This window comes from Scylla paramamosain, chromosome 12, assembly GCF_035594125.1.
Source record: "Scylla paramamosain isolate STU-SP2022 chromosome 12, ASM3559412v1, whole genome shotgun sequence".
Taxonomy (NCBI): Eukaryota; Metazoa; Arthropoda; class Malacostraca; order Decapoda; family Portunidae; genus Scylla; species Scylla paramamosain.
In genome coordinates, this window is record NC_087162.1 from 17,315,526 (window position 1) to 17,337,947 (window position 22,422).

The window sequence follows — 22,422 nt, forward strand, 5'->3', positions numbered from 1 at the left end:
AAAATCCAACATTCGTCGCATCACGTGTGTGTGTGTGTGTGTGTGTGTGTGTGTGTGTGTGTGTGTGTGTGTGTGTGTGTGTGTGTGTGTGTGTGTGTGTGTGTGTGTGTGTTTGCAGGTGTGAAGGCCAGGGTCAGAGCAACACAAAGCCATCTGAGCTTAATCACAAGTGTAACTGGCACCTGAATATGTAATGACGAGAACCAGGCGTGCGGAGCTTACCTGTCCCCTACCACCTGCCCCTCCCCTCGCTGAGGTACCCACGATGTCACGCTTTACCTGTTAACCTCACGATCCATACGCACACATGCATACATTTCTCTACTTAACTATAACACCCACATATCGACCCACACATACGCACACACGCGTGAACCATGAACACGAGACAAGGCCACTCCCCACACCCGCCCAACCTCTCTGTACAACAACGGACAGGTGCATGCAGGGATCAGGCGGGGAGATTCTATTCCAACGTTGAACTTTTTTTTTTTTTTTTTTGCCGCCCCAGTTAGCATCTGCACACCAAACAATGCCCCCATGTGGAGGCACACCACCACCACCACTACTCTCCGCCTAAAACTTGTCTTACTGGTATTAAAAAAGAGGCGGGAAAAAAAATGCAGCAACTTGTTTTTGTCTTCTGCTATTGGTCACTTCAGCTCTTGACGTCAGTGTTAACCTCAGAGAGAGAGAGAGAGAGAGAGAGAGAGAGAGAGAGAGAGAGAGAGAGAGAGAGAGAGAGAGAGAGAGAGAGAGAGAGAGAGAGAGAGAGAGAGAGAGAGAGAGAGAGAGAGAGAGAGAGAGAGAGAGAGAGAGAGTTGATACCTCCTCCCGTGCAGCAGCCCCACCCGCCACGCAACCTTGCAACAGATCTGCAGAAGGACTACTGTTACGTATCCATGCACTTTCTTACGAGCTGGGAGAGATATCAACATTGTTAACAAGACTCAAGTTCCATCTCACCTTTACCCCGCCCCGCCCCTCGCCCCTTGTCTACCTATCAATATTTTCACCGTCTCTTTCCTCTAATGCCCCTTCCCCCTCTCATAAACTCCCAACTGCCATTGGCGCCCTCTGAGCCGCCGTCACTTCTCAGCACAGAAAAACAGACCACAAAAAGCGCGAGGAATAAGAATGTCAGGGCTGGGACCCGCCGGGGAGGGAGCGACCTTGAAGCGCAGTGGGCTAGTTTCGCCATTTATTTCACGTCGCTATCATCTCCCGTCCCCTTCAACCCATTATTTACTACTGGCTTCCCCTCAATTACCATCTGTCCTGACGCCTCATTACACCGCGACAATAATGGCTTTTTGTCCTGCTCACAGATTTTCTTCTACCTCATAGCTTTGTTAGTTGATGCCAGAGCCCCTCCCCCTCAACCTTTCACGGTACACAAGGAGCAAGACTATGATTAAAGATTCGCACGCCGCAGAGATCCATCAAGCATCACTCTTTCCAACAATTCCTGGCGAGTAGGCTAAGCAACAGCAGCATAAGCCGAGATTCGTGGCCGAAATCACAAGATCTCGCTCGTTAGACCAGCCCACCCTTTCCCTCCCCCTCAGGTAAGCTCCACGCTGCATACCTCATCCGAAACGCCTGCCGAATGTTCCCGAGCAAGGTCACCGACTCTCTCCGATTCTAAGAGCAGAAGGCCCTGGTCTCCGCTAAGTCCCCGTCACTGACAAGCAGGTGGGCAACTAACCTAACAAAGCAGTGTAATGTCAGTTAACACTAAGCATGTTACAAGTACCATAACCTCATACGCGCAGCGCTGGGGCCACGGAGGACGCCCGGGGCATCTATGCAGCATAACATTTAGCTACCCTTGGGAGGCAGTAACCCACCCACATTATACACAGCCCCGCCAACTTAAACATTCCCCCGCCCACGCCCGCAGCGCTGGGAGCCGAGGAGCACAGCCGCGGTCCTTAAAGAGTACGGTGACGCTCCAAGATAAACACGCCCCGTTCCCCATCTTTGTTAAATGGATTATTGCTCCGTGTGGCTCCCTCGCCCTTCGCCTTTATGCCTCTCCCTGGCAACTAAGGCACAATGCGAAACTTCGGGAAACTGCAGCAGTGCCAAGATGATGGGAACAGATGTGAGAGAAGGGAGAAGTAAGGACAAAGGAAGAAAAGAGTACGTTGAGGGAACATAACAGTAACGAGGATCAGAAGTGAGGGACAAGAAAGTAATAAACTTCATGAATGGAGAGATGAAAAGAAAGGGCAATGCGGAAAGGATGCACGAGAAGAATGAGGGAATTATTAGTGAGAAAGAAAAAAAAAGTAAGTTAAGGAAACAAAATAAAGAAAAGAATCTGGTGCGAGAGCGTACATAATTTACTCGTATGAATGAAAGAAAAGGAAACAGGAAAACTAACGAATAAGAGAAAAGAGAGAAAAAAATATATAAAGTCCCAAAAAAAGCAAGATCAGAAATTTTAAGAATGACGGAAAGAAAGAGCAAAGCGGAAAGAATGAACACGAGAAAAAGATCGATGAGTTATAAGGTAAGGATGAAGAAACAAGGAGGAAAAACAAAACTGAGACAGCGAATAAGAAAGGAAGGGAAATGGATAAAGCAAAAAACACAAGATCGTGAACTGTACCGTGAGCTGTAGGAATGAGAGAGGAGTAAAGCTGAAAAAGGCGGATGCGAGGAAAGGATAGGATAGGATAGGAGGTGACGCAAAAAACTCCAGGATAGCAGTGAGAGTCTTAATCGTCCTTGGAATCCAGTCCTTTCCGGCAGAGCTGTACTAAGCACTGCGCCTCCACCCACAACAGGCAACACACACCATCACATTAACAAGCAATCATTCCCTTCCCTACACACAACTGCAGATTACTAGATTGCTACTACCCAGTGACAATAAATAACTAATTAAGGGTATAAACGTCTGCTGCTGCTTGGAAGATGCGTAACTAACATTCAAGTCATCACTTCCTTTCTCAGTTCAGCGTTTCCTTCATCTAAACTCATGATCTCTTTCACACCGCTTCTGCTTTCCTAATGACCCATGAACCCACCTCTGGGTTACCTTCCTTCAACGAACATGCAGTGGTTTAGTTGTCTCTCACGCAAGCCAGTGGGTAGTAAGGTGTGTGTGTGTGTGTGTGTGTGTGTGTGTGTGTGTGTGTGTGTGTGTGTGTGTGTGTGTGTGTGTGTGTGTGTGTGTGTGTGTGTGTGTGTGTGTGTGTGTGTGTGTGTGTGTCTGAGAGAGAGAGAGAGAGAGAGAGAGAGAGAGAGAGAGAGAGAGAGAGAGAGAGAGAGAGAGAGAGAGAGAGAGAGAGAGAGAGAGAGAGAGAGAGAGAGAGAGAGAATGTGTGTGTGTGTGTGTGTGTGTGTGTGTGTGTGTGTGTGTGTGTGTGTGTGTGTGTGTGTGTGTGTGTGTGTGTGTGTGTGTGTGTGTGTGTGTGTGTGTGTGTGTGTGTGTGTGTGTGTGTGTACGCGCGCGCACGGCCTTCAACTATGATATCTTAAAGCAAAGAGACACGTGTGTGGACTCTAAGCGGAAACTCAGAAGGAGGGGAATGAAGAGAAAGGCAGCGAGGAAAAGGCTGGGCGAGAAAAAGCAGGATAGGGCAGAGGAGAGGCAGTGGGGAGGGAGAAGGGCAAGAAGGGAGAGGTGAGGAGGGAGAGGCACGGGGAGAACAGGGGAGGAGTAAGGAGTTGAACAGCAAAAGCAGTTCGCCTTCACTTGTTACTTCCTACTGTTCACTCCCTCTACTCCCTCCTCCACCTTCTCCTCCTCATCGCTTGCTCCCTCCTCCCTCCTCCACATCCCTACGTGGCCACTCCCTCGACCAGCATGCACACCGCCTCTTGCCCCAGCATTAGTCTAACTCTTCTGGTGCTCGATGCTGGGGTTCTGCATCGCGGGTTTAGTGGTAAGCGAACACACGTCTCTGTATTGTCATGGCTAAACCGTCACCGCCGTTGTGTCAACCCGTAAGAGCAAGGTCAAAGTTTTCTCGTAACATGTTATTACTCGTGTAGTGTTATTCTTGAACGAGTGCGACGTCAGTACGATGTCGAAGTGCAGACCTTACGACATCACTCATGGAGATCAAAGGTTCGACCTCGAAATCTCTAATCTGCTTGAAGTGTTGAGCAAAATACCCAACACTCGATGACTGACGACCAAACACTCACATCCTAAGGGCGGCAAAGGAGACGTGGAGAGTGTGAGGTGAAGCGTGGTAATGTGGTGGCGAGGAGAGAAAGGTGTCAGCTGCACCCACGCCCACTCAACACTTCATTGCTGCTTTCCTCCACGCAGCCACGAATATAAACCTTTGATGTTGTTTCTCGGTACAGGAAGGACAGGACACACTCAAGCGTGAAGGCAGATCCATGGCTGTATATATGAGGCACTGCTTGTGTGCGAACGAAACAGGAAGGCCCTAGTAAAACATCCTCTGTGTGATGTAATACCGAGCTGGTTCCTCCACCGCTCCCCTCCCCCGCGTAATAAATACCACGTGCTATAAAGTCGCAAAACACTAGCTATTCAACACATTACAGCCGACAACCATAACAGCTGTATCCATTGTCCCCATTCCCTGCACCACCGCCGCCCCCCAAGGGGCGTCCCTGCGAAAAACACACCACTTCCTTCATAACAAAGTGTGCCGTCCCGCCCTCTCTCCCACGCCCTTTGCTTTCATGCGTCGTAAAACAAGCGACCTCACTCAGCCAATCTCTGATTCTCCTGCCTCATAATCCCGCGTTCTCTCATCTCCTTCATGGTTTTAATCCCCTTCACCGAGACTTGTCTTTACGCGCTGATGTGCTAACACTTTTTCCTCATACTTGTTTTCTTCTTTTCCATTAATAATATCATGTGATCTCATCTTTATCATCTACTAAATAATTCAGCATCTCACATCTTTACAAGTTTACACATATTTCCATCCTGCCTCGTCTGATGTCATGTCCACGTAATATTTCATGATCATAGGGATACTCTACGCTCGTCCTGTTTACTGTTGTGTGTAAGCAACTTTTTTACCCCTGACAGACTGGTCGGGCGGGTGCGAGGAGAGGGTGGGAATGGAGGTGGCAGGGGGGCTCACAGCAGGTAGAATCTGAGTGCTTTACAACCATTTGTGTGGACTGGTACTGTACTGTGGGTGCGAGTGGAAGGGTGACTCCTCGCATAAAGGTGATGAGTGGGTAAATGGAAGGTCAGGGGGAGTGGTAATGGGTGGAGGAGGCCAACTAAGTGAGGACAGGAGAGAGGGGTGACGTATATGAGGGAAGGAAAAAAAGTATTACACTCGCCGATCAAGGATGCTGTGTGTGTGTGTGTGTGTGTGTGTGTGTGTGTGTGTGTGTGTGTGTGTGTGTGTGTGTGTGTGTGTGTGTGTGTGTGTGTGTGTGTGTGTGTGTGTGTGTGTGTGTGTGTGTGTGTGTGTGTGTGTGTTGAATGTTGGGTAGGGTAGGGCAGGACAACCTTGGGCAATGAAGACTTTCTTAAAGCACCTTACGCTACCTTACGGCCTTCCCTCTGCTTGGATATAGTCACGGCAGCAACACACTCTATCCTAAGACTCAGGAGGCAGGGCGGGGGAGAGGGCAGGGACAGGGCAGGGCTCAATAGGGCAAGGTGGCGCTGGGGTGATGATGTGATCTTCAGGTGTTATGTAAAGTGTGTCGTGGCGCCGCCCCTCCCTCCCTCCCTCCCTTGGCCTCGAGGATGACTACTGACTACCGTGTTGCACCTAGCGGTCCCCTACTGATGCGAGAGGACAGAAGTGTGCCGTCGCAGGAGGGAGTGAGGGATGAGGAAGTGCCGCGCGACGAGGAAAAGGAAGGGGGTAGTGCTTTTGGGAGGGTGAAGGGAAGGACAAAACGCGAAGACTAATACGAATATTAAAGTAAGACTGTGACTTGGTATGAAGAGAGGGAGGCGGAGGAGAACATTTAAAAAGAGAGTAAAGTAATATGAAGAGAAGGAAGCGTAAGGCGATTAGATTCAGGCGAGGAGAAAGGGAAAGAGAGAGAAAAAAAAACGGAAAGGAATGAAGAGTGAAGATAAGAAGGCCGAGGGGATAACAAGTGGGAAAAAAAACAACTCAAGAACAAGGACTAAGGGGGCATGTAAAGTGACATCAGGAAGTCATTATCTAATCTAATAAGAAGAAAAAGAATAATGAAGATGTGATTTTATGCTAACGTCGACACTACCAAAACATATATAGACAAATACGCGGATACCCCACAATTTCAACGTACGCTAAAGGAACTGTACTCCCAGCCATCGCATCAGTGGGGGCGCTGACAGTATGTACCCTGCAGAGCTGTCATTAGTCTCTCTTCACTGCTAGCTATGTTCTGACTGCTCCTCCAAACCTAAATACACACTCATCTCACATCACTCAGCGTCACTCACTCACATTCTCAGCGGCTTACATTCGTACATGATGAACCTCACCCATTTGCTCCGCGCAGGTGTGAGGAGGGTGACTCACTGCCACACCTGTTCTGAATACCAGGTGATTTCAGTCAGGTAAAGATTAAGCCTAAAGAGACACACCTGCCTCCCCTCCTTCTCTTGAATACCTGCCCCACGTGTGTCTGTCTGCCAGCTCGTCTCGCCTCACCAGGTTCTCTCAAATGCCAGTACATCCCCGCTATTACTTTCTCTTTTTTGTCCCTTTCACTTCTGTATCGGTCTTTTCACCACAGACGTCTTCGCCCGCCTCGCCTAGCCTCGTCACCTTCCCTTTACCTTCCACGCCACCGCAAAGTAAGAGGTTCGTATTCTGAAACGTTTCGGTGTCTTATCTCCCTTCACAGACTCTACTGGAATCAATTATTTTTTTTTTAGCAATAGTTTAACAAGGATCACCAACATGGACAAAAATATCCAATGGAACCTTACTATACCCGTGATCTTAAAAAAATAGTTATTCGAGAAGAAAGCGTTTAAGTGTCATAAATCAATAACAAACAGAGGCGGGACGAGGCAGCAAGCAGGGGCGTCTTTCCGGGTAGCGGCTCGTGTGCCAGTCCCGTTAACGGCGAGTCCTGCCCATTAGTGAGTAGCAAGGATAATCTGTGCTATCTCCTGCCTCTTCCTCCTCCTCCTCTTGCTCCTGCCCTTCATGTTCATCTCCAGGCACCGAGTGACAATAGGAAAATAAAGGAAGGGTCTTGTTTGCTGAGAGAGAGAGAGAGAGAGAGAGAGAGAGAGAGAGAGAGAGAGAGAGAGAGAGAGAGAGAGAGAGAGAGAGAGAGAGAGAGAGAGAGAGAGAGAGAGAGAGAGAGAGAGAGAGAGAGATTGTTTTAAAGTCTTTCTTAAATACTGCTCGTTATAACTGGATCTCTATCTTCCTTTAGTGTGTGTGTGTGTGAGGCAGCCTCCTAACAGTGGGTGCGGGAGGAATCAATACGTGGACTTGTGTGTGTCAGGGCGGGGAGAGGGAGTGGAGGGTGGGGGTGAGGGGTGTGGTGTGGTGGAGTGGGATGGGGGGACAGAGTTGTGGGTGGGGATGGAAGGCGGGAGTGATAAGGCGCTCAAGGCCGCCGTGTGTGGCCTTACAGATCTGAATGGAGACGTGAGACGGAGCGCTAAGGAAGGAGGGAGTGAGAGGCATGAAAGACGAGGAAGCAGGAGGAGGAGGAGGAGGAGGAGGAGGAGGAGGAGGAGGAGGAGGAGGAGGAGGAGGAGGAGGAGGAGGGAAAAGTGAAAAGTAATCAGACTCAGAATCGCAACTCACCTTCCTCACTGCCCACTGTCCGCTGCCAACACCTTGCCCACCTTCATCGCTGCCCACGCCCAGTACCCTCGCCGCGCCCCGCCCACCCACCCGCTGCCCCACCCACGCTAATCCATTTCACCTTCACAAAACAACCCCCACAACAACACAGCTATTCACCTCACGTTCTACTGCCTTCCCTCCACCCCTACCACCCGCAGCTCACCCTGCCTACACTTCACCACCCTCTCCTCGCCTCACTCCTTCAAGAGCACCAGGAATCAAGGCCTTGCATGCACCCGCTAACAAAAATCCCGTTGATGATTTAATTAGTTCAGGCTGCACCTATTTCTGGCTCGCAACAAACGTTCACTCTCCCCTCCCCGCTTCGCCTGAACCGCGGCACGCTAAACACTCGGTAAACATTCACCCAGCTGATCGATTCCGGCAAAACTATTCTTGGTTTCACGGAATTTTTTTGAGGGGGCAGGCAGTGAGGGAGGGATGGTGAATACGAGCGGCGATGGATTAAAGGGGATGTGTCCGTGAAGCTGCAAAAAGGAACGGAACACGTGACATCACCTCATACATGTTTAATTGTATGATAACGAAGGTTGATGGGTGAAATATTAAGCCTCTCCACTTCATATGCGATACAATAAGAAATCATATACTTCACTAAGGTCCCCAGTGTTCGCCTCTCGTATCACTGCACAAATCTACCATTTTCTCCTCACATCTGAAGTGCTTTTCCATTAACAGAGCGCCGTACCTAATTGACGTTGACAACAATGTATATGAACTTAGGATTTTTTTTTTTTCTTTTTTTTTTTCGGTTCGGAATCACCTTTAGGTTAACTGACTGATATAAGGGACCGCAATACTCGCCCTTATGTCCTGACGCCTGTACGGACTGGATAAACACATGGGTGATGGCAGATGATAAATCTTAAGTGCCAGGCAGCTGCCTTGCATAGGTCAACCAGCTTTTTGCAACGCCCTTATATCCTTACGTTCTTGTGACAGTTACCCACCACACGACTATTGTTCGCTGTAAACGTGACGCCACTTGTCTGTGCGTCACTATCAGTACTTAAGGTGTCGTCTTTCCACCTTGTATGAGCAGCTGGCGCCACGACCAGCACCAGCACCAGCACCATCACCATCACCACCACCACACCCATTACTCATTAGTCACCTGTATGCCCTCCACAGGTGCGCATCCCCGTGGCATCCATCTATCTTCCCTTAATATATGCTGTCGCTTCACCACACCTCACCTCACCTGGAATTTTAAGCTCAGTGCACCTCACTAACACACTGATCAGGTGCCGGGAGCCTCCACACAAGGCCGGCGAGGGGTTGGAATCATTGCCATGGGGCGGCGTGCATCCCTCCTCACCCGCATGTGTAATGGTCGACTAAAAGGAGAACACCAGCCATGGGGGTGTTTCGGGGAAAGGAGGGAGAAGGGGGAAAGCTTATTTAAATCCTCTCAATATCTCTCTCTCGGAAAGGATGAACACTAATGAGACCTGTTGCGTTTCTCTCTCTCTCTCTCTCTCTCTCTCTCTCTCTCTCTCTCTCTCTCTCTCTCTCTCTCTCTCTCTCTCTCTCTCTCTCTCTCTCTCTCGTGATGGTGATATTTCCTCGTTTGGTTCCCTGAACCCCTGGCGTCCTTCGTCACCCCTTGTTCTGTCACACGTGTGGAGGCTGGCCGAGGTGATGAGAGAGAGAGAGAGAGAGAGAGAGAGAGAGAGAGAGAGAGAGAGAGAGAGAGAGAGAGAGAGAGAGAGAGAGAGAGAGAGAGAGAGAGAGAGAGAGAGAGAGAGAGAGATGACTTATTTACGTATTATATTCCCACCACCACCACCACCACCACCACCATCCCACCACCAACCCACCACCACCACAACTTCACAAAACAATACGTGCCTTTCCGCATCTTTGGTTCGTCTTTTCTTGCTTTCATTCTTGTGCTGGTCTTCTTTCTTCGCTTCCTTCGCCCCGACGCGTCTTTCCCTTTCCGGCTTATGGCTCTTCCTCTTCCTCCTCCTAATAGCACAGCACAATGACACGCCGCCCTCGTCACTCATTATCGTCACTCATTACTCTTGCCGTCATTTACAAACTTAATTGTCACTTTCTGATTAATTTCGAGTCCTTTTTTTAATCTTTTTTCGCCCTCTTGGTCTCTAATTTTTATCTTCTTTTTCTTTCTACCGTGTTTGTTCGTTGTTATTGTTCGGCACTTAGTCTTTGTTTTGGCTGATTTGCTTAATATTTCAGCCTTCCTTGTAAATGTATTTTATTTTAGTTACGTTGGTGTGATATCTCCCCCCCCCCTCTCTCTCTCTCTCTCTCTCTCTCTCTCTCTCTCTCTCTCTCTCTCTCTCTCTCTCTCTCTCTCTCTCTCTTTCCGTGCTGACACGACACAATTTGCCCAGCTTCTCCTCCCAGCTAACAGGCTTTGTCTCCGTGGAAGCCCCAAGCATAGTCTGCAAGACATGCTGACTGTGACTGACTAAAGGCTGACTGACGGACTGACTGACTAAACAACGTTACTCTTTGTGGACGGACTGGCAGATTGGATGACGTTAATGACTGAAGGATTTACTGGCTGGCTGACTGACGCTCCTCTCACCTCGCGTACAGGTCGATCATTGACAGGCTAGACTAAATTATGTGTCGACTGGAATGTGGACTCTAATGAAGGACGGACTGATTGATTTACTGGTTGGCTGATGAACTCACTCTCACTCTCTCTCTCTCTCTCTCTCTCTCTCTCTCTCTCTCTCTCTCTCTCTCTCTCTCTCTACAAGGGGATCACACCTGAGACGGGTGGCATGTAATCTACCAGGCCCTCAAAACACACACACACACACACACACACACACACACACACACACACACACACACACACACACACACACACACACACACACACACGGTTAAGGGAAGTTAAAAATATCAACAACCCAGTCCACGTATGCTCCCTCCCTCCTCCTCCCCTAAAGATCCACACATACGCAAAATTTCCACCACCACGCGCGCCATTGAGTTGCAGCTTCCCACATCTTAACTTTGTGCCTGAGGGGTCATGTGGCACATTTTCAAGCCCTTTTTCCCTGGTGTACGTAATATAATTTTTGAACTTTACTGTATATATTGTAGGTCTTTTATGGGAGCGACACAAGTTTTTTTTTTTTTTTCGTTTTTAGTCCTCTTAGGCGAACTCCTGCAAGCATAATACAAATAAATGAATAAATAAATAACTAAATTTTTTATTCATGATCTGCTCATAGTCACCTAACGAATTTCTGGCAGTTGCAAAAATTTAGTACACAAATGTTCTTCACGCGATAGGTTGTTCACTGTGGAACTTGGGCAGCAACTAAGGCTGCGTAAACTTTCCCCAGCTCTTTCCTTCCTCCCCTCTCCTCGCAGCCTCCCTGTCCAGCCCCTTCCCCTTATCCTTCTCCCTCTCATGCTACAGTGGCCTCATTAAGACGCGCGACGCGGCAGCACCACATATCAAGGGGCCTGGCACACACCGCCGCTCCCACGCTGTTCACTTGACAACCTGCGAAGCGCCAAGTAAGATAAGCCCTCGTATTCTTTACGTTTTGGCGGCTTATCTCCACTACTTTTTTAACATGCTCCAGTGGAAGTCAGCAGCCTTTTCAGTGCTGTTTTTCATGATTTTACTGATAGTTTAACAATTTTATACTGCCAGTAAGAAGAGCAGCCATGAAATACGTATAGTATCTGAAGCATATGAAAGACCAATATGCTTAACAAATCGTCGGTCGGCCAAGAGTGAAGCATTACTCGTGATGGGACCACTTGAGATCGCTCTTTTTAAGCCTGACTGAGGTGTTGATGAGCTCAATGAGATAATGGATGTTGCAGTGAGTGACTGATGGCTTAGTTGAACTGTTGCCGCTGCTCGCTAGGGACACACGTCATGAGCAGACAAGTTGTAGTGCATGTCATGATGTCTGGTGGTGTTGTTTCCGCTCGCATCCCTCTCCCTCCTCGCAGACTTCACATCATTATCACATCCGTCCACACCTTGTTTATAATTCTTCTCCCCCTCCCCTTCCACCATTCCCTCATACTGGTTACAAGTCCCAATTCTCCTCCGCTCTCTTCAGCCACGTGTGCAATCCCCCTCCCCTCCTCTTCTCCCTTTCCTTCTCTCAACCCTTAAACAAAACACGTATCAAGGCACGAGGACTGAATTTTAGCACACAAGAGAGAGAGAGAGAGAGAGACTGGTCGGATGGGTTCCTAAGTGAGCTCGGGTCTCTCCAACACGTTTCATGTTTATGTTTCATCCTCACTTACCTGGCTGGGTGATTCTCTCTCTCTCTCTCTCTCTCTCTCTCTCTCTCTGCTCCTACCTGTCTTAATTTATGTCGTAGTCGTGAACTGTATTTGCTTTGCGACACAGCGGCCACTCCACCAGCCCCATATTTCCCCTACATTCTAGCTGAAGCCTTGATAAACGGTCCAAGCTTTTAGGGAAGCAGTATGGTTCGGGGTGAACGTTTCATGCTGCTTGAACCCCGTGGGTGTTTGAGTGGTGACGGGTCGCGGTGATGGGCGGGACAACAGGCGGTGAGGGAGTCGTGGTGGGATAGGGAATTGAAAATAAATAAGTGAAAAAAAAAAAAAGGTGGTGGAAGGGGAAGGGAAGGCGGGGAGGAGGGATTTAGTTATGAGGAAAGGTTATACATGGGGTGTTCCTGTCACCACCCAATACTGGTGACAGGTCTACTAAATTATTCCTCCGGTGAAACGAGAGACTTAACAGCCATTCCACCTTCCCTTAAATCTCTTGGGTAAAGGATCGAAAAAAAAAATAAATAAATAAAAAGTAATAATTAAAATAAGCGATAAAACGTTACTTTTCCCATAAAGTTTTAGATAAATGTCCCCAGGCATAGAGAATTCGGTGTCCAATGAACTACGCACCATGACTCGCTTGATTTTCAGGTATCCTGGAGGCAGCGGCTGGCAGTGTGTCAGTCAGCGTGCAGGCAGCCAGTGTGCATGCAACATCCCAAGGCAACACTGACCTTTATCTCCCTCACATCTCTTTCCCTCTTTCTCATCCCGCCTTGTCCTTACTCAACCATGCACCGCGGCTACTCTTCCTTGCCATCCTTCCTCGGTATTCCCGCTCTCTTCCCTGCTGGTAATATCCTGCCTGAGGAAGGGCGGGCATCACATGACTCCCTTGTTAACGTATGGGGCTGGCATCCCTCTGATAGCAGGGTGGACGGGGATGAGCGGTGAAAGCAGCATGCCGAGGCCTGACCCGCTCGATAGGAAGCCAACTAGGGCGGAAGGTGGCGGGGCGGACGGAGCTGTGTGGCGCGGAGCTCTAAGCGAATCAGGGAAAAGGGAGATAGAGCAGGCACGAGGCGGACTGAAGGTCGCGAGAGGGCGCTGCACCGCGAGAACATCGTGTTGTGGTCCTCCCCCAGCATTGCGTTTTGGGGAGGGTGCTTTGTAATGATGCTGTTGTTGCTGCTGCATGTGTTCCACCAACAGTTACTTCCATTGATAATTTGGAACAATATATCTATCATTATACGTGATAGTCTATGTTAATAGATACATTACTGCCGTTAATCTATTAAAAAAATATATTGTTACTGGTATTAATTTAACATTTCATACCATAACCATCAGCATCATCCATTCCTTGATAAAAAAAAAATAAATAAACCGCGGGTAAGAGGACGAGCAATAATCCTATTCGATGGTCACCTCAACAAGAAGTAATACCTGCCGCTTGACACATGCAATCCCGCAATCAATACCATCCGCTGACCTGCTTACTGACCCGCCCGCCATGTCCACCCAAGAAAGTAAATAAACAGATATATCACAATAGATCAATAATGAAGCAAATTAATTAGAGTAAATACATAAATTTGATTACACACACACACACACACACACACACACACACACACACACACACACACACACACGCCTGCCTTCCTAAGATACCTAAACAAAAGAAAAAAAAATCGAAATATGTGAAATACGTGGATGAACCCAATCTTCCCCCACCCACTGGCTCCTTGCCCTCCCCTCTGGCGGTCAAGTCACGTACGCCACTGTTAGTTTACTGCGCCGTGAGAACGAGAGCTCATAGCGAAACAATATTTCGCCCTGCTCTCCTCGCTCCTGGCATTACGCAACGCCAGGTGAACTCGCTTCGAGGGAACACGAAAGAGATGGAGAGATAGAGAGGGAAAAAAAAAAAAAAGTGCATGTGATGAGTGAAAGCCATTATGGGATATCCACACTTGAGCGATGCACCCGAGCCAGGTGCTCCCGCCACATGTACTGGGTGTTGTGACAAGTATCTCTTCGACCCCGACCTTGCGTTGGGCTATCGGGCGCCGGCATGGCTCGCCGCCCCCCGCATCGCCACACCCAAGTCCATGCCATGTCCCTCACACACTGCTCCTCACCGCACATCCTCACAAATGCACTGCCCCAGGTAGCCACACCACTATACTGTCCTGTCACAGTTGCAACATCCCTCACCCGACCTGTTCAACGTTACGTCTTCAGCTCGCACCCTCCCCTCAGGAGTCACGAGGGGACGGCGTGCCAGGGCGTCACTACCACATACACGGGATGCACTCCACGAGGTTCGCTACTCACCCGCAGGTGCAGACGGTCTTCCCTTGAATCTTGCACATGTTGATCACGTGTTTAATGTACTCCAATGTGTCGCTTAACAATGCACAGTGCCAGTTTGCACACACGCACTGGACTTCTGTCTCGGCTGGATGGTTTCTTACTAAACCCCGCGCGCGCTGCTCCCCACTATATATGCTAGGCGCAGTGGTGCCATCTACTATCACTGCCAGACACCGCCACCGCAGCGCTCATTGGGCCTTATCAAGCAATTGTACACTGCTTATCGGACAGTGTACAAGATGTAATCCAGGGGCTGGTGAGGTTGACAACAAGACAACAGTGCAGGGTCGTCATAGCGGCAAGCAGTAACCACGACCAAAGATATAAAGTATTAGCATCGCGCCTACACATCGCGGCACCCTTCCACTTTATCAATGGCAGAGGTGCTGTGGTGGTGAAGAGCACGATAATGTTAGCCAAGAGTGTTTTACTGTCACTGAAATTCGTGCGAGTTGGGTGCATGGCACTATGGTGCATCCTTTGGCTCGGGTCCTCAGAGCTCCCCTGCCCGCGGTGCTTTAGTAGCATTCGACCCCACGCCACACGCACAACACGGCCGCACGTGTCGCACACGACAATGTTACTCGTGGCCTCCAAAATCAGCTGGCCTCAAATGCACTCTTCCCTCCTTTCCTTTCTTTCCCAAGTTTATAATGCCAACTAGCATCAGACTCAGTAATCCGAAAGGCTTTGGAGCAGCTACGCAGCAGCCCCGGCAGCGATCAGTAAATCTTCGATCACCGGGCGGGTGGTACATAATTAAGGGAGCGGCGGCGAGAGGACCGTGAGCTGTGACGTCAATGCATGACGAGTACTGCCTGATGGCCCGTTGACACATTGTACAAGGCTACTTTCCCGAACAGAGGCTGACCTTCCCTCGTCCTTTCCAGTCTCTTGCTCCTTTGCTTATATTCCTTAAGCTTGCCCTCCTCTCTCCCATTCACCATCATTCTCTGCCCAAATATCTCCGCAGTAATTTTCCCTCCCCCGCAAGTCTCACCCATCCCCCTAACACTCTTCAGTGGATTCCCAACATTCCATTCAAAAGGATGGAGTCTTATTTTCCCCCATGCCCCTTCCAGGACATCTATTTTTACACTTATACAGGAGATGTCCTAAATAAAACGCCGAAAAGAATCTCTAATGACATTCCTGAGTAACATTAATGAAGCAGTCAGCTGAGAAACAAGACAATACAGCATCACACTGCCTCCTTTGTTCAACCGAGCGAGGCCAAATACTGCTACACACACACTATAATAACAACGGAGTGACACGTTTGGATTTCAACTCAATAAAACACAACATTACACCATCAACAGGCTTAGTACATCAAAAACCAAAGCTAAATCGCCTCTCTTCACCTAGGAAGCTGCTGGCCAGGATGCAACACTCCCGTAAGAGTCTCACGACTATTCACAATCAATATTTCTCAGCACGTAACAACCCTCGGAGCGCGGCAAGTCAGTTGGGCGGATGAGGCAAGAGCTTCCTATTGGGTATGGGGAACCGAGTCTGGTGTTGATGCAAGGCCCCCGAGCAGCACTTAGCAGTCCCCCGGGGCTTTAGGACACACCAAACCCAGCATATAGTAGGAGGACACAAGGGTATACGTGTTATTCTCTCTCTCTCTCTCTCTCTCTCTCTCTCTCTCTCTCTCTCTCTCTCTCTCTCTCTCTCTCTCTCTCTCTCTCTCTCTCTCTCTCTCTCTCTCTCATCACACCTGGCCGTCACTATTTAATCTGGCTTCCTCCTCGTATCAACCTTCCAAGGGTAACAAAGGCGGATGATGTGTGTCACTGGCCCAGTTTATTTGACGCCGCCTGGCCGAACGTGGGCGTGTCTGGGTCCTGGGAGTCTCGGTGCCGCCTTGTGTATGGACGTCTGCAGGGAATGGCACTAACTAGGCGGTGAGGCACAGTCAAGGCACTGATAGCAAGCCGCTCTGTCTGTTTTCCATTCTCGCCGCGTTTATGGCACGGAAAATTGCATGTTGTAACTTATCCGGTGGTAAATTTTTCTCCCTACGTATATTTCATCCATAATGTTTATCCATAAAATAATGAAGTGCATGATGAAACAGGTTTGGTTGGGTTACATTTGGTTAGGCCTGGTTTGGTTAGGTTTGGGTTTGGTTACGTCTGGTTGGGTTTGGGTTACGTTACGCCTGGTTTGGTTTGGTTAGGTTAGGTCTGGTTTGGTTTGGTTTTGTTTGGATTTGATTCTGATTTCAGTAGGGTTAGTTTGGGGTGGGTAGCTACGTGTGTCGCCAGGTCAAATCGTCAGGTCCAATTAGCCCAGGACAGGTTAGCTTTAGTTGGTGGGGTTGGTTTAGTTTGCTTCATGTTACATTATGTTAGGTTATGTTGGATTGAGTTGGGTTGGGTTGGTAAGCCAGACCAATCCAACCCAATCCAACATAACATAACATAATATAACATAAAGCAAACTAAACTAGATGGATGGAATTTATCACCGACAAAAATTATTTATGTGGAATTCTCATGGCGATGTCGCCGTGAGTGGAATCTAAGTTAAATTTATGCCGAGGCAGAAACAATAGACTCGAAGCACATGGTTCTTAGCGACACGAACAGCTCAACTGCAACACTGAAAGCTTCCACAAACGCGCCTGGAAATGTTACAGCTTTCCACACAGCAAGAAAACACAACAAAGACTTAATGTGCAATTATTTCTGATTGCTGAAAATTTCCACGTGCTACTGTATCTAAGTTGCTTTATGTTTTTTTTTTTTTTTCATTTTATTATATTTTCATGTCATTGACAAGACCAGTATTCTAACTGAGCTAATTCTTGTGCTGAGGATACTGTACCATCGCCTCCTGCCCTACGTTCAGCTTTGGCGGCGTGATTCATTGGCGCTCCCCAGAATGTTACCATGACCGCGATACCACGAGTACTCCGTGCTTGACAGGCGTTGCTTTACGGCAGGAGGCGCTGGTCTTTGTTGAGACGATAAAATAGTTATCTCCATGATAAATTTCAGGAATCTACTTCAGCCTAGGTTCATCTACTCTAATTTAACTAAAGCAAACACATCACATCCAAACCAAACCCAATATAACCGAACATAACCAATCTAATCTAATCTAATCTAACCTAACCTAACAAACCAAGACCAACCTAACATAACAAAATTAAACCTAACCTAACTTCACCAAATCAAACTAACCTAACAGAATCCAAACCAACATAATCTAAGCTAATCTAATTAATTCTGGGTAAAAGCTGGAGTGATTTTAATGAATTTTGCCACTTTTATAAATTTCAACTAAAAAAAAGTCAACACTCCGAAGGAACAAATAAAAATCAGACTAGGAAAAAGCTCACGTATCATCATCATCATCATCATCATCATCATCATCATCATCATCATCATCATCATCATCGTCACCGTCATTGTTATCAATGTTATCCCTAGCAGCAGGATCAGATAGGATCAGGGTAACAGTGGTGCATGGCGGTTTCTATCAAAACTCTGGGTCTGATTTTACGATTAGCGGTATTTCCTGTTAGCAGTGTAGCGCCTCCACCTGAAACTCCCTCAAGGCGGCTGGGGTCACAGTGCCTTCATCAGCGGTGATATCAAACCACGGCTGATTACGGGTCTGATATGATTAAACAAGGTACACTTACTCAACTCTTCTCGAGACATGTACAGTAGTAGTAGTAGTAGTAGTAGTAGTAGTAGTAGTAGTAGTAGTAGTAGTAGTAGTAGTAGTAGAAGTAGTAATCCTGTCATTGCTGTAGTTGCTGTGTTCATTGTTCACCATTCAAGGGCGGGGTGTCGACCGTGAAGCGTGATATTCAAACCTGATGCTTTACTCTCTTAATTGACCCCCACTCCGCGCGCCTGCCTACAACGGCTCCAATACATCTCGCAAGCTGGCACGCACAGAGTCTCGTGGTCTTATTTACAACACTCACACCACATATAGCTATCTTGCCTGACACCAGCGTGCAGCCCCCGAGATATAAACCTCAGCCTGGCAGCATAACAGTAACCTCCTTCAAGAATTCCAACACCTTCACGACAGCAAGATCTCACGAGTGACACCCACGTCAACAGAAGATAGCGAGATAAGGAAGGCACCCCGCGGCAGAAGACAGACAGCTGATGCAATACCCACCCTCTTCCTTCCCTCAAGCAGTCCGGGTAGTGAGGTAACAATCCATAGTTTCCTTTTAGCCTCGTTTCTCGTGCGTGACGCTGCAGTGATAAATGTCTGTCCTTCGGGGGTTTAAGACATGGGAGTGATGTGTTTTCAGTGTCATTGCCCTCACCACCGCCGCCGCCATTACCATCGATGCTTCGAGAAAAGGGGACCGTAGGTTGATAAGATAAAGTAAAAGATAGAGCACATGAAGGGAGAGAATGTAGAAGTTAGGAAAATATATTTAGCATTTTTCTAAGAAGTGCTTAGGTATGTATAACAATTATTAGTAATAATTCTATTATTATTATTATCACCATCACCATCACTAATAACAACAACAACAACAACAAAGGTAACACCACCATTACCATCACCACTACCACCACCACCACACCCCTGTCATAACCTAAACCAACCCCACCACTTCACACTTTCTGGCTTCACCCTCACTGAGTCCGTCCCTCGCCGCACGCCGCCATGAAGTAGTATTTCCCTTGACAAAACTAATGACTTCTCTTGTTTACGCACCGACAGAAGCAGTGGCCAGAGCGATACGAGGGAGAAAGACAGAAAGGCAGCCTTGTGTTGAGGCTCGTAACTCTTTGCACACAGCTGGACCTGGTGACTCCTTAGTGCATTTGATCTTGCCCTTCACTTTCCTGGTCTTTCCTTCCCTTTACAGGCTCACTGCCACCCACAACCGCCCCCCCCCCCCCCTTCAAGTGTGCCTCCGCTACGCAGCGCTGTCTATGAGGCGCCAAGGCTGCTCACTGATTCAGGGGATGCGGCTTTCTTTTGCTTGAAGGTGACGAAAGCAACTGTGTTTTTAAAAAGTTTATTTTTTATCACGATGCCCTCACTTTAAGAGAAAATATATGAAGGATAATAATTAAATGAACTAGAGGAGGAAAGGAAGTAAGGAAGAAAATAGATAAAATTAAAGAAAGGAAGGAAAGAAAGAAGAAAGGAACGAACGAAGGAAAATCAGAGAGAGAGAGAGAGAGAGAGAGAGAGAGAGAGAGAGAGAGAGAGAGAGAGAGAGAGAGAGAGAGAACCTGTCTTAATGATGAGCGTTTCTAAACATTACCTCCGTGGACCCAAATAACAAAGGCACAAATAACCATTGGCATGTTGATAGAAAACTCGTGAAATTTCAGTGTTCACGAAAACTTTTTCACACACACACACACACACACACACACACGTCGCGAAGGTCTGATTAAAGCGAAGGGCGGGAGGGCGGCGTGGCATCGACCAGCCTGCGCGTGGCGTCCTGCGAGGCGGTATAATGCTTGAAGCGTCATTGTAGTTTGATTAAAAGACGAGACATCTGAAAATTTCCGGATTCCTGATTAATTAGAGATGCATATTACAATCACATCTGGCAAAGGCACGGCGGAGGTTCAGGTATCCGTGATTAATTAAATGTATATTACAGCTATACGTAACAGATGTGTGGTTTTAGGATCACTGATAAATCTAAGGAGATGCATATACGTTCGTAGCCAAGGAAGATAAGTAGCAGCCTTAATATGGTTCATTAATTCAACGGTGCAGAAGTGATCCTATATGTTCAGAGTTCGTCACGGAGACCACCACTCATCAATAGCTGCAGTTGATTAAACCTCCTTCTTTTGTACGAGTATTGTTACCCCAATACTTCTCCTTTCGCCGTTTCCCTAGAGTCAGAAATTGGGACCATGTAGGTGCGTTTCCTCCAGTTGTGTATGTCCCTTGCATCTTCCTCTGTGACTACCATCCTTTGTAGTTCTACCGTAATTTCATCCCTCTATCTCACTTCCCGTCTTTTCCTCGATCTTCTTTCCTCAGTTGGTTTTCTCAAGTTAGTTTCTTTAATGCTGCAGTTGCACAAAGGAACGCGAACAAATAGCAACAGATGTACACGTCGTTAAAGGGCTGTTTCATCAGATACTCACAAGGTACACTATCTAATCTAGTCTTCTCTAATACTGCAGTTACACAAAGGGACACAAATGAAGAACGAACAAAGAGACATATGCATCCTTAAAGGGCTGTTCGTGATAAGCTAGATAATCTATCTACCGTATGGTACTAAAGGTGAAGGCTCCTCTCCACTCACTGCTCCCTCTACCTGAGGCTGGCATGAAAGGCGAAAGTAACATGCAGCACGAAAAAAAAAAAAAGCCATTTTTGTAGGAACGATATAAAATACCACTGTTGCAGCAACCACCCAGAAAAAAAAGAAAAAAGAAAAAAAGAAATAAAAGCGAAAAAAATAGGAACTCAATAAAACACATGCATGAATCAAATAAAACATTTCACAAAACTATCGACAAAACATACAAATAAAAATAGATAATACTAAAAAATAAATAAATAATAATAAAAAAATAAATAAATAGATAATTAACTTTCCCATACCACATGACAATCAGCGTATTAAAGTGAAATAACATAGCTTAGTCAGGACCTCTTGTTGTTTAGAACCCTCTACACTTCAATGGAACTCTTCGTGTCACTCCCCTGTCCAACCCACGTGTCACCTTTGTTGCCCACGCCCCCGCCCCCCTCCCCTAACCCGCCAACCGCAGCGGCTCCCCAAGAAGTGTGCGAGAAAGCATGACGCAGCAGAGGGGGTGAGGGGTGACGAAACAGCACACGTGGGCTTGCTGTGTTCCTTCAAACAGCAGAACTGTCTTGATCCATACTCGACATTTCTTGTGCAACGCGACAGAGACAATGGTAACACACACACACACACACACACACACACACACACACACACACACACACACACACACACACACACGCGCGCTTCATTTGAGTAACGTCACCTATTCAGACACAAACAGGTCGTATTATTCAGTATTTATCTCGACGAAACCCAAATTCCTGACGTGTTTTGGAGAACGTTGCCTTAATAACAGGAATCCCCATGAGCGAGAGGGCAGACTGAAAGAGACGAGCACACGAGGAAAGAAAGGATGGAACAAAGGAAATACAGATAAACCAAAATTCAGAGATACATATAAAGTCAGTCTTTCATTTCTAAAAATAAAATGAAAAAAATAAAGTGAAAAACAAAACAAACAAATAAATAAACTCAACTAACACCACGGAAAACTGACCGTAAACAAATAAATGCGAGTAAAAAATATACCACTCGAAAATAACAACAATGAAATGCAAAGCTGAAAACAACGAACTACCTGACTCATTAAAGTAACAAATAACTGTGTCACGAGTAAGAACAAATCGAGAAACAACAAATGCTCGTCCTCACACACTAGTATACAGTCACGCAAGTGTTTCGGTCTGGCATCATTATTAAGCTGTAAGGTGTTATTCGTTCCTGAGCGGGGAAGGTCAGTTTGAGTTATCATCAACGTGACCTGCAGAAGGGCATCACGTGACTTCTTATCGCTCCCTGGCAGCACAACATGGTGGCCACAACACCACAACACAACCGCCACCGTGACCAAAACCCCAAGGAATTCACAGGACTTCAAAACAAAGCTTCTCTCACTGTAGTGGTTTGAGTCAGCATAAATGTATCGGGAACTTCATCTCGACCTTCAGGTTCTAATGTAAATTATTGCACTTTTCAAGATCGTATGATTCTAGTGATAGTTTAATTAATTATATTCCAACAAAGTATTTGAAAGTATCTGCCTTAGTGTAAATCATTGCAGTTTCCAAAGTTGTATCTATGATTCTAGTGATAGTTTCACAAGGATTCTATATTATCAGTTGGAGAAATCATCCAACAAAACGCAATTAATTGCCTCTTTGACCTTTGAAAGTATTGGTGAGA

General features: G+C 47.2%; 1 protein-coding gene across 15 annotated transcripts in view; it reads right to left on the minus strand.

Annotated features, from left to right (window-relative positions):
• The window catches only part of LOC135105787 (protein FAM13A-like), a 47,364-nt gene that overhangs the window by 15,653 nt on the left and 9,289 nt on the right, over window positions 1-22,422 (minus strand). For 4 of the 15 annotated variants that reach the window (XM_064014294.1, XM_064014292.1, XM_064014288.1 and 1 more), the window contains exons 1-2: window positions 14,409-14,554; window positions 9,651-10,005 (exon numbers count right to left, since the gene is read on the minus strand). The exons of 2 other annotated variants lie outside the window; for them this stretch is intronic. In XM_064014294.1, coding sequence (XP_063870364.1) covers window positions 9,651-9,811 — 161 coding nt within the window. In that variant the 5' untranslated portion in view covers window positions 9,812-10,005; window positions 14,409-14,554. Of the gene's footprint in view, window positions 1-9,650; window positions 10,010-14,408; window positions 14,568-22,422 lie in introns of those variants that run through there. 9 more of the 15 variants (XM_064014298.1, XM_064014297.1, XM_064014296.1 and 6 more) reach the window with 5 other exon arrangements.